The 13,321-nt window shown below is 39.7% G+C and overlaps 2 protein-coding genes across 2 annotated transcripts; both read left to right on the top strand.

Moving 5' to 3' along the window:
• The first annotated feature begins 289 nt into the window (after positions 1-289).
• On the top strand, positions 290-8,052 carry LOC116427344 (uncharacterized). The gene is made up of 4 exons (XM_031977581.2): positions 290-430; positions 4,313-4,678; positions 6,377-6,803; positions 7,530-8,052. The coding sequence occupies exons 2-4, from the start codon at positions 4,318-4,320 to the stop codon at positions 7,918-7,920; spliced, it is 1,179 nt and encodes a 392-aa protein (XP_031833441.1). The 5' UTR covers positions 290-430; positions 4,313-4,317; the 3' UTR covers positions 7,921-8,052.
• A 733-nt stretch (positions 8,053-8,785) lies between these two features.
• On the top strand, positions 8,786-12,830 carry LOC116427345 (uncharacterized; the record flags this gene model as incomplete). Its single annotated transcript, XM_031977582.2, has 3 exons — positions 8,786-8,834; positions 11,037-11,327; positions 12,589-12,830. Coding segments are annotated over exons 1-3 (582 nt in total), but the record flags the coding sequence as incomplete, so codon positions are not given.
• Between the last annotated feature and the right edge of the window lie 491 nt (positions 12,831-13,321).

Genomic DNA, 13,321 nt, shown 5'->3' with positions numbered 1-13,321 from the left:
TCGTCGCTCGTGTGATCGATGCAGAAAACGGCGTTGAAAACGAGGATCGTTTGATCGTTCGGCAACTGCCCGCGGGAAAACAATCAAACTACGATAAATCGAGGTCCGCGATGTGTTCGACGAAACGGTGAACTTCAGCAACACCTGCTAAGCAGGATTTGTTGGGAAACTTCCGGGGAAACGGATCACGGAGCCCCAGCCGTCGAAGATTTTATGGAAACGGTCGGGTCGCGGCCCGTCGAGCATGTAATTGCGACGAGCAACGGGTTCAATGGATTTCGGAAGACGGCGGGATTCGATTTTGAAGAATTACCGGCCAGGGGATTCGATCTTTGGCATTACTGGATTGTAACACTCGACGCGAGAGACAAGCCGACTCATGAAACTGGATTGCGATGGCTCGAGAGATGATTCATGCATTATTAACGAGGTAATAGAAATATCGCTTCGATCGAGAGTCTTTACGTTTCCTCCAGAGAAGTACTCGTGGCGTATGAACTATCGATTGGCAACTATTATGCATATTAACTATGAATTAGTAACTCTGTCTACAACTACAGTTCTCCGGGCAAACGCTTTTGAAAATGTTTCCTGCGATGTGCTACAGAAGTATATCTTTTTCGTTGAATTCTCGAGTTCAGTTGTTATAGAAGTTAACTAGCTTTAATTAAGTAATTCTGGAATTGTAGAAAATACTTATACTTTGTACATTTCTGAAACATTTCTGACTCTACGATCAATAGTCTCCCAGAAACACGAGAACTGTCGACATCAGACTTATGAAATTCTGAAATCTGACATGGGGAACTGTAATAATGAAATCTGACACTTACGACGTGTAATCCCAATGATCTCCGTCACAGCAGAATCCAAAAAAGCTCTGGGAGAGGTCCATTAAATAAATACAAAATTCCCGTCTACTCGTTTCGGATCTCCGTTAATCCGACGAGCTTTGTCGCGGAATGTATCGGAGCCGGACGCTCGAAGCGTCGAGAATCGTTGCGGCCGATAATGAAATTCCGATCCAGATTTACTAATTCACGATAGATCTCCGCCAGGCGGACGGGGAAATATTTTTAGAAGGAACGCGGGGTTGGACGGTCGCGGAAGCTCGTTAAAAAATCAATGAATACCGAGCCGCGATATCGAAGTTCGATCACGGGGAACTGAATCGACGAGCAGCCGTGCGTCGAAAAGATTGTAAGCGGCGAAACTTCAAATTTTCCACGAGCGAGAGGCACGCTACCGAATCTATTCCGTCGTTATGTTGTAGTACGGCGATTTCTCAGAGTTATCGGTAGACTGCGGTTCTTTGTGGTTCCATGGAAAATTTGGAAGTGGAAAATTGCAGAAGAACATATATAAAATATATAAACTATAAATTCTTTCAACACATTACGCGGCCATTTTGCTCGTTTCAACGTATACCGATTATGAACTCATTTATTATTCAATATCTTTCCGGGATCTTCGATTGCAAATACGTTCAATTATACGCAAAAATTGAACTTTTACTTTTGGCGTAAAATATAAATGAAATAAAATGTTTCTCGCGTACAATATGTTAATCGGCACAGTTCCTCGACTAGTCAAATAATTAGCTACAAAAAAGAATTAGATGAATTTTTCTTAGTGGAAACAAGGAAGAAATTGCAGAACAGGACAATATAGAAATTGATATAAAATTCAATGAACGAAATGCACAGAATGTTAAATTCATAAAGATCCTCCATTTAATTACGCATATCGCTAACGACTACTTAAAAGGAAAATCGAGCTTAACTTCTATACCGCGGAATGCTAATGAAAAGAGAATCTATCAATTTAGCATTGTCGGTGTTTCCGAGAGGAACTCTTCAATTACATAGTTCCTTTTTTACCAGGGCCGAGCAATGGAATGGAAAGTTCTTTTATAAATAACGAGGTCGCTGAATTCGGCGACGCGGCGGTATCGATCACGGCCGATTCGATATCGAGGAAACGGCGACGTGACTGTTAACCGCATCGCATGCAGAAAATCGGGCGTTTTTCTTTTGTACGCCGAGCCACGACTCCGTTGTTTCAGCAGGAATTCCCCCGACGGCACGGAGAAAAGGGAATAAAACCGCCGAATAATGGCGCCGCCGCGAAAGAGGAAACCAAGGAACATGGGCGGCACGGAGCGGATAATACAGCCGCGTTATCCTTATCGGCAACACCGTAAACGGCCCGAAATTTCGCGTCGAGCGCAGACCCATCGGGCCATCAATGTGCCAGAATTAGTCTACAGGCTGCTGAACACCGACAAACATAACCAAGGTGCTCGATTTCTGTTATTACGCCGAGCATCCGTGTCGCATGAAATGATTTCACGTCGCGGGGGAACTTTTAACCCTTTGCGAACCGACGTCGACGTTTCGACGAGACCGAACTTCCACGTTTGGAACGCCAAGTTGCAAAGGAATGATTGAACTATTCAAACAAGAAATTAGTACATAGGTTCCTTATTCTCTATGATTTAACCGTTTGGATGCTAAACAACTTTTGTGGATATTTACCGAAAATGCGGAAGTGATTGGGTGTGTGCAAAAGAATTAATAAGAGTAGTCATCTAATGAGATCACAAGTATTGTGTTATTACAAAAAAATATCAGAAGATAACATTTATTCAAATAAATATACTTCGATTTATTTCTTGAAGAACATAGTAAGAAAGTTATAATTGATACTGATAAACGGAAGCGCCTCCGCGCTCTCCGCAATTTTGGCACAACACAAACGGTTAAAGTCCCTATAGAGTTCCGTTAGTTCCGTAAACCTAGTGTTAATAATTGGGAAAGGAGAATTTAGGAATGGGTCAATTTGACCCATTTGGTAGTGCTAGTGTTAAACGTTCTCTGTAAAGTGTTAATAAACTGTTACCGAGTGTTACTCACTGTCGAGGTTGTCGTTGTGGGCGACGCGAACTATACTGATCCTCCTTTTAATGTCAAAAGTTTCTTGCCCTTCTGGCGAAGAGTAGAATTGGAAGACTTTAACCTGGCTAACGGTAAATGTCTTCCATGGCTAGGTTGTTCTCCGCGATCGGCAGACAGGCAAATTGCTTCGCGAAGGAGAATAGATTGTGTATTAAGTTTCTCCGCTTTAATTTAATATACCATCTATATCTGAGATTTTATCGATCTGTACGTGCAATACGGTTGGAAATATTTATTCATGGAATTCGCAATTTATGTGATTCGTAGTGATAATAATATTCCAACGTTAGTTTCTAGATAGTTTTTATCGGGATATCGTTTACAATTTATTTCACTTGTATTTCGATCTTTACTCTCGTTCTCGTGTTTGGACAGAAGCCAACGACGTGTTTTAACGCTAGATTTACTGACGTTTACTGTACAGTTTGTTCTGTTGTTCTTAGAAAAATTGTGATCCGTGAATTTCAATCTTAGAAATTAGAGGTTCGAGAGTAGACAATTAGGATATACATTGGCATAACTGCGTTGATAAAAATCGACCCGAACATTTACCAAATGATGCTTATGAAATTCAATATGAGTCGAATTGACGTAAACCTAGTGTTAAATAAATCTTTCTCGTTCCATTTGTTTTTATTTTTGCTTAGATACTAGTCGAGTGTTATTGAATGATATATATATATATATATTGAATGATATTTTTATATTGAATTATACGATTTGAATAGTATACAATTATATGAATAGTACTATTATATTGAATACTATATTTGAATAATATACAATTATATGAATAGTACTATTATATTGAATACTATATTTGAATAATATATAATTATATGAATAATACTATTATATTGAATAATATATTTGAATAGTATACAATTAAATGAACAATACTATTATATTGAATAATATATTTGAATAGTATACGATTATATGAATAATACTATTATATTGAATACTATATTTGAATAATATACAATTATATGAACAATATTATTATATTGAATAATATATTTGAATAATGTACAATTATATGAATAGTACTATTATATTGAATACTATATTTGAATAATATATAATTATATGAATAACACTATTATATTGAATAATATATTTGAATAGTATACGATTATATGAATAGTACTATTATATTGAATACTATATTTGAATAATATATAATTATATGAATAATACTATTATATTGAATAATATATTTGAATAGTACACAATTATATGAATAGTACTATTATATTGAATAATATATTTGAATAGTATATAATTATACGAATAATACTATTATATTATATCGAAAATGATAAAATAATTGAAGTTTTCACGTTGTTCGCCAGCAACGATGCCGCTGTCGGAGCACATAGGAAGGAGGTCCAACGACAGAGGCGGCTATCGCGAAAAAATTCGGAAATATCAGGACTTCAGGGAGCCATCGTACGACACCTCGTCCGTTCACGAAAGCTCCGCGTCCGTCACTGAGTCCGGGTACACAAAATCCGCCACAACTTCTATGGAGAACCTGTCGAGGGTAATGGAGACCACAAATGGCTCGTGGACCTCTGGCTCCGCGAACAGTAGCGTATCGAATCTCTCCGTGGAACCGATTAGCCTCGCGAATTCGATCGATAAGACGAGGGCGTTGCTCAAGAAAAAATCCCTCGTGCAGATCATCAACAATTACATTAGGGCCGGCATCGAGGAAGGTAGGAGTTTCGATGATTCTGTTTCTTCGAAAACCTCGCTGCAATAGAATTCATAGAAAAGAATTACTCTCACTCGCAATGATTTGCATTTTAATGAATAAAATGAAACTCTGTGGCTGTAGCGTGAACTAAAGATTTTGAAAAGCTTCTTCGGAATATATTAAAAAATCTAAGCCTAGGGAAAAGGTTAGAATATTTAATAAATTAATTTTAATTATTATCTTCCAATGAAAGAGTTTAACCTGTTATTCTATGAGAACTCGTCGTTATTCGAAAACACATTGAAAGATGCGAGCTCAAGGAAATGATAATGAAATATAAGAAATTAATTTTCATTAGTATCTTCCTTTGAATCGCGAGCTCGATCCATTATTCTACAATCACGCGTTGTTCTTCGTAGGATGCAAGCTCTGAGAAATGCTAATGAAACGTAACAAATTAATTTTGCCTCTTATTTTTCCTTGAATCGCGAGCTCAATCCATCATTCTACAATCACGCGTTGTTCTCCGACACGTTCAAAGATCCAAGCGCAAAGAACAAGCAGCAAACGTAAAAAATTAATTTCGATTATTTTCCAACGAATCGCGAGCTCAATCCACCATTCTACAATCACGCGTTGTTCTCCGACACGTTCAATGATCCAAGCGCAAAGAACAAGTTACCAGACGTAACAAATCAATTTTGATTATTTTCCAACGAATCGCCAGTAAAACCTACAATTCCCCAAGAAAGTGTAAATATTTTCCATGTAACGTGCCGCGCGACGACGCAGGCACTTGATCCCCGTGTATCAAGAACCTCTCGTCTAGATGGCCCATTAACCCCTTGCCTTACGATTTAACCCTTTGCTGACGAACGTCGACATTTCGGCGAGACGAAACGTTCATATTTGGAAGACTGAGTCGCGGGCGAATGATCTAATTACTTGGACAGCAAGAGATTAGCATGTAGTTTCCGTTTCTGCTATTATTTAAGCAATCGATATATAATTTAGCTTCATCTGTCGAAGGTTTTCTACATTTCAAAGAATCTTCGACCGCAAAGGGTTAATTTCGTAGGTGCATTTGTTAGAACTATTTATCCTTGACAATGCACCAGTAAAAGAAAACATTCCACGCTCCTTCTATGTCTAGATTCAGAATAAACCACACAAATTGCTGACAAGAACAATAATATCTCATTTAAACTTAACACAACTCAATGACATTTGCGTCTGTTAACCAGTTAACTGTGTTCGACGAGTATACACGTCATCGTAAAGCTTGACACGATGCCAATTCTTTCAGCGACGAATTCTCTATATTTTCACATAAACGTGTAATTCTTTGTTTCGTTTTGATCTTCCATTAAAATATACTCTACGCGCATCCGTCCTGCGTTCGACGAATACACGCTCCATTTTTCGATTTTATTGCGCGCAGAACGACAGGTTTTTCCAACTGAATTCCACAGTTAACTGGTCAAATCACATTAGAAACCTTTGACGCAGTAAAACTAAAATTTGATATTTAACATCAAACTCTACAATACCCCGATACGTGAAATATTGGGATAAAATGGCTTTGTTCCTCGACGCGCTTGCGATTCCCCTTCGAGTTAGTTCCGAAGAATATCGTCTTCGCCTCGTAAAGAACTGTTAAATATTTCTAGTAAGGAACATCCGAGTGCAAAGGGTTAAAAGCATCGTTGTGTCGCAGGCAAACGGCAAGCCAAGAAGTACATACGCAAGGCTCTCTCGTTCGGCGTGAAGTCTGGATACTTAATCCCGGAGGATCCGCAAGGTCAAGTGATTCGCGTGTCGCCGACGCTCGCGGAAACCAGGAGAAGCGACCCGGAGTCACGTAGGAGACGGCGAAAGGCCAGACAAGGCGAGGATGATCTGTCGTTTGCCGAACGTAAGGAGCGCCGTCGGCCGACCCCGCCCTTGCCCGCCAAAAGAATGCCGCGCCGCGAAGCATCGCCGGACCGGATGGTCCCGCGGAAACGGAGAAAGACTTCCGCGACTAGATACCCGGGGATGAACTTCAACTTGAACTACGCCGGCCAGAGAAAGAAGGACACGGAGGTCGCCCGACAGGAGAACTCGCCGGCGAACAAAAGGAGAAAAGAGCTGGCGAAGAAGAAGTTAGTACCATTTTGCGAAAGATTTCTGGTAACATTATCTTTGAGGTTTTGAGAAGGTCTTGCGAGATGTTTTTGGGTTAGTCGAATGCTGATGTAATTGTTAGTGTTAATATTAATAGGATTGATATTATACTGATAATTATTATATTAATACTATGACATGATATTATTAATGTTATACTAATAATTAGGATATTAATACTATTACATGATATTATTAATGTTATAGTAGTTATAATTTTAATGCTATAATATAATATTATTAATGTTATACCAATAATTAGGATATTAATACTATTACATAATATTATTAATGTTATAGCAGTTATAATTTTAATGCTATAACATAATATTATTAATGTTATACTAATAATTACAATATTAATACTATAAAATAATACGTGTTACAATGAGTAATATTAATATTAATCAGTAGTGACTAATAGAGCGCTATAGCGCTCTTCTCGTGTTGTGCCAAAACTGTTTATCAGTATCAATTATAATTTTCTTACTACGTTTCTCAAGAAATAAATCAAAGTAAATTTATTTGAATAAATTTTCTGATATTTTCTTGTAATAACATATTTGTGATCTGATTAGATAACCACTCTCGCGACACAAGAAAAGCGCTATAGCGCTCCTAGCGCTCAATCGGTTAAACGCACTATTCAGATTTCCCATGGAAAAAGATTTCCATCGCATTGAGAATCAACGTATGCATTTCAGAGGACAAGTAATTCAGAAGTCCTCCGTCACGCGCAGGAGCGAGACGCTGCGGGGAAAGGGTCGGTCTACTAAACAGAAGGACGAGGTGGTCGAGAGACAACCGATTCGGAGGAATCGCCCGAAGAAATCTACGTACGCGAGCAGGGAACCGAAAGGCGATATTCCGAGGAGCCGGGAGGATTTAACGGACGAGGAGGAAGATAGCACGAAGTCCAGCGATAACGATGCGACTCGGAAAATCGTGACGGCACGACGAAATTCGGGATCCAGCGAGGACGGTCTGGCGGACGCCAATGCGCACCCGGGGAATCCGACGCGGGAAGTCGAGGAACGGATGGAACTGCCGACCAACGACGAGAACGACAAGAACCCGATCGAGGACGCACATTAACGAACCGATTATATTTTTACTACTCGCTTTACTGTCATTTCGATGGATATACATTCTTTGTAGGCTTCGAGAAATTTGAGATTGCACCGTGAGAATAAAGGCAGCGAAGAGCTTTAAAGCGTTCTGCACTGTCGATCATTTCGATGCGTGTCAATGGAGAAATCGGTGTTTTCGAATAAATTGGAAATCGTCTGAATTCGCTTATTCCGCTGTTTGTCGGTGTCGATTATAATTTTCTTACTACGTTCTTCGAGAAATGAATCAAAGTGAATATTGAATAAATGTGATTTTTCGATACTTTTTTGTAACGATATTTGTAATCTAATTAGACAGCTACTGTTATTCTTTTTCGTACATTATATATTCAGAAAATCCGTTTAGTATTCGAACGGTTAAGATTGAAAAATAAATGCGATAGAACGCGATTATTTTCCAACGCAACTAGCGTTTTCGTAGGAAATGCAGCCACGCGATGTCAGTCAATTGGCGATGACTATTTTCGAACAAGGCAGAAATATGTTTATAGAATTATGAACCAATTGCCACGTGATTCGTATCTCGCTTCAAATAATGAACCGGGTAAATAAACATGAGAGGCGAAGGCAACGCCTACCGCGCGAGCCGCTAAAGCGAAGGAACAGCGAAGAAGCGCGCGGATTCCTTGTTTCGCGTCGGAAAAGAGCAGAAGGAAGGCAACGGACGGATCGGCAGTCGCCGATCGTGTTTCGCTCCTTTCCATCGATATCCTGGACAAAAGTTAGACAAAATTCCGTACCACGGCCGATCGGGAAATTCTTGTTAACCGGCGAGCGCCATCGAAGACGCTGAAGCCCGAAGAAATTACGAAATCGACAGTAAGCAAAAAATGGCGAATCTAAGGGGACGTCCAAACGCGCGAAGCCGCCGCAAGATCAGTGAGTGATCATTTTGCAACAGAAGAAAACGTCGATCCAACGACTCTTTCGTTTAATTTCACAAATGACGCTTTCGTCGAGCGCGTACCTCGCGAAAGAAAACGAACAAGGGCCCCTATAAACGAGAAGCAAAGCGGGAATGCAGTGAAAGTTCACGGTGTCCGAAATGTAATTAAATTCCAGCGACGAAAATCCCGACGAACGGATTAAAAAGCTTTTAATTAAACACTAACGAAACGACGTAGCCGGTTTAATCTCATTGAAATGTCCTAGACGTAGTTAATTTAATCTTCCGCGACGCTTCCGTAATTCGGCCGAATGTTTTTCCGCGCCCGAGAAGGTCTCGATTACGGGTCGTTATTGACCGACTTTTTAGCCGTCCGCGGATTCTACAAATCGAGCCGTCCGTCGCTCGATTATCCTTTCCCTCGCTATATTTAACGAAGTAACTACCACTTTCCCATCTCTCCGCGTCGGTTTCTTCCGAGGTTCGCCCGGTAAACGTTTTCGCGCTTTTCTCCTTCGAGAAAACATATATGCATTCTACAAATCCGTTTATTATTTAAGAAGCTTATCTGTCGCCCTAACGTCACCGAACGAAATTAGAACGCATTTATTTAAGGCACTCAGGGCCGAATCTTGTCACGGTCACAAGCTTCAGGTTGGAATCCCAAAATTTCATCTTCCGTCGTTGCGAATATACACGGTTTAATCTTCTAATATGTCCCCTTTAAGCGAATCTAATTACAAAGCTAAATTTAGTGGGTGCTCGAGGATAATCCGTTAAGGTCAACGTCAATTTTGGCTTCCAAATTTAAGTCGCCTCGGCTGCCAGCTTTCGAAACCATCCCGTTAGCCAGGCGTACCCGCAAATTCGAAAAGAGCGGAATATTTCCCATGCTCTTCCAATCTGGAAGCCGCAAAGTTGAACGTTCGTGTGCTCGCATTAAAAGTCACTTTAACCTTTATCCCTCTCGTCGCACAAAATTTCACTTTCAAAAATGTCAATTGTTTCGACCCATTGGACAATCGGTTTCGCGAGCTTCCTGTTAGCGTGAAGCTCGCAAGTGCGAGCGGGGTGCAGTGGCGGCTCGCAGCTAAAATTACTGGGGGCGCTGCTCCAGAAAATTTGTAGCCTTTGCTTTAAAATGTTTATATCTTTTTCGTAAACTGAATTACTGGCATTAAGCTTAACACGTTTAGTGCCACGTGTACCACACGTGGTACACGTTGATTCTTGTAACAAAATATTTTTAAGGGACATATCGTTGAGAATAGCTGTATACGTTACAAAGCACCGAAAACATTACGAAACAATATCAAAATATATAAAATTAAAAAAAAAACTTGAATATTATTTAAAAAATCAATACAGTTCGTAAGCTTCCGAGTGCAAAGGGTTAACCCTTTGAGGACGAAGATTCTTAGCAATGTAGAAAATTTTCTGCAGATGAAGTTACATTATACATCGATTGCTTAATTAATAGGAAAAGACGAACCTATGTGCTCATCTCTTGCTGTTACATGAATTTCATTTGTTAACGATTTGCTCTTCCAAATCTGAACATTTCATTCCATCGAAATGTCGACGTTCGTCCGCAAAGGGTTAATATAATATGAACAGTCATTGCGCGTAAATAATCTAGTGCACGAAACATTTACAGATATATTATTTAGCTTCTGTTGCGGACCTTTTTAACTCTTTGCGCACGCGTGTCGACATTTCAGAGAGATCGAATTTTCATAGTCGGAGCACTAAATAACGAACAAACGATTTAATTACTGAAACACCAAGAGGTTACTACGCAGTTTCCCTTTTTTTCATTATTTAAGCAATCGATATGTAATTTAGCTTCATCTGTTGAACGTTTTGTATACTTCAAAGAATCTTCGTCCGCTAAGGGTTAATATCGTAGGTGCATTTGTTAGAACTATTTGAATCGCCCGAGAACGCCTTGAATCGCGAGCTCAATTCACCATTTCACAAGCACGCGTTGTTCTCCGGCACGTTCAAAGATCCAAGCGCAAAGAACGAGTTACCAAACGTAACAAATCAATTTTGATTATTCTGGAAATTGCGGTTGCTGGAGTTCCACAATGACCCCGATGGGGAGCGAATCGGAGGTTTTCACGGAGCGGAAGGAGGAACGCTGCGTTACAGAGGTCGTTCCGCTTGGCGATGTAAAAATGATCGCGTTACAGAAGGCCGACGCCGTAAGCTGAACATCGCGGCGCTGGTCTACAAGTTCCTTAGCCTAGGCGGCAGACCGGGTGACCCGAGGACACCGCCTGCCTACGACCAGGACACCGCCCACTCGCCGAAACGCCGCAAAGAGCTCCGGCATTCCCTGAATTCCCAAGTCGCCGGCACTAGAAATATGGTTAACAAACGGAAGGAGTCTAACAAGAATTCCAAGGCGCACAGGATCAAACGCGGCTACACGGACAGGGATGCCGCTAAATCTTCCTGCATGTGCAAGCGCGGCGGTGAAGGTTAGCGTTACTTCGCGAATTATTGTAATTAATTATCGTGTCCGAACATTCGACCAACTTTCGTGGCCATTGTCTTTTGCAGGGAATTTAGAATTGTTTAGATTTGGGGGATTGTTTTGTATCTGGCAGTGTTCGGTATGTGGACGATGATGAAGGGTAGCGATGCTTTGGGAATTATTGTAATTAACACGTTGAATGCCACGGGGGTCACCGGTGACCCCCAACCAAATCGAATTACTATAGTTTACTGAATTAAACCATGATTATTTGAAAAGATTTCTATATTATAAATAATGCTAACTAATGTGGCGACATTCAGCTAGATGAACCTACAATAATAACAATGTAACTCGATCAAATGATTTAATATTATATTTCTTCTATTTCAAGTATTTTGTACCATGAATTCGTGCGGCGTTCAACGTGTTAATTATCGTGTTGGAACATTCGACCGAGTTTCGTTGTGTTTGTCCTTTGCAGGGAAAGGTAGAATTATATTTGGTGGATTATTTGTGTCTGGCAGTGTTTAGTATGTGGACAATGATGGAGGTTAGCGTTGCTTTGGGAATTAATGAAATTAATTATCGTGTACGAATATTCGACCCAGTTTTGTTGCCTTTGTCCTTTGCAGGGAATTCAGAATTGTTTAGATTTGGCGGATTGTTTTGTGTCTGGCAGTGTTTATTATGTGGACAATGATGGAGGTTAGCGTTGCTTTGGGAATTAATGAAATTAATTATCGTGTACGGATATTCGACCCAGTTTTGTTGCCTTTGTCCTTTGCAGGGAATTTAGAATTGTTTAGATTTGGCGGATTGTTTTGTGTCTGGCAGTGTTTATTATGTGGACAATGATGGAGGTTATCGTTGCTTTGGGAATTATTGAAATTAATTATCGTATAGGAATATTCGACCCAGTTTTGCTGCCTTTGTCCTTTGCAGGGAATTTAGAATCGTCTAGATTTGGTGGATTGTTTTGTATCTGGCAGTGTTTATTATATGGACAATGATAGATGGATTATTATTTTGATATTTGTGGATGTGTTTTATTGTGCTTAGGTGGTTATAATTGTATTGTATTTTAGAAGTTACCATTTCTTAGTGTTCTAATAGAGGTTTGGAACGTATTAATTTAAATAATATTACATTCACGTTTGCTTTTATCTGTAAATATACCATCAGTTTCGATTTAAATGCTTACGAATGTAATACACTTGTTCTATTATCAAATTTTTTTATAGATGCTTGTTGTTTTTTTTCAGGGATAGACAGGATGAAAATGTATATACAAAAGGCCTTAGACTTCGGTGTAGAATCGGGTTACCTAATACCAAAGGACACTGCGTACAAAGTGCTACGCGTGTCCTCGGATCTTGTGAGCGACGGCAATTACGTAAGGGATGGTCGGAATTCGGATAGAGCTGTTTCACGGGATAGGGACAGAAGCCCACATCGAACGCAGATTAAATTGGATGATTATGGGGTGCAGGAGCCTTGTAAGAGCCGAAGATCACACAGGAGGCGGCGATCTGGCAGTGGTTCCAGGAGACGAAGGTCCTCCCGCAGGCGAAAGCGAAGGAGACGCAGCAGGTAAATACTTTGGAGTTTCAAAGTTTCAAGTTTCCAAGTTTTCAAAGCTTCAAAGCTACAAACTTTCAAAGTCTCAAGCTTTCAAACTTTCAAACTTTCAAACATTCAATGCTTCAAACTTTCAAAGTCTCAAACTTTCAAACTTTCAAACTTTCAAACATTCAAAGCTTCAAACTTTCAAACTTTCAAACTTTCAAACATTCAATGCTTCAAACTTTCAAACTTTCAAACATTCAATGCTTCAAACTTTCAAAGTCTCAAACTTTCAATCTTTCGAAGCTTCAAACTTTCAAACTTTCAAACTTTCAAACATTCAAAGCTTCAAACTTTCAAACTTTCAAAGCTTCCGACTTTCAAACTTTTAAATATTCAAAGCTTCAAACTTTCAAAGTCTCAAACTTTCAA

Source organism: Nomia melanderi, chromosome 8 (assembly GCF_051020985.1).
Source record: "Nomia melanderi isolate GNS246 chromosome 8, iyNomMela1, whole genome shotgun sequence".
In the NCBI taxonomy this organism is placed as follows: domain Eukaryota; kingdom Metazoa; phylum Arthropoda; class Insecta; order Hymenoptera; family Halictidae; genus Nomia; species Nomia melanderi.
Note: the sequence above shows the minus strand (reverse complement) of the source record. Positions and strands in the feature narration are given on the sequence as shown.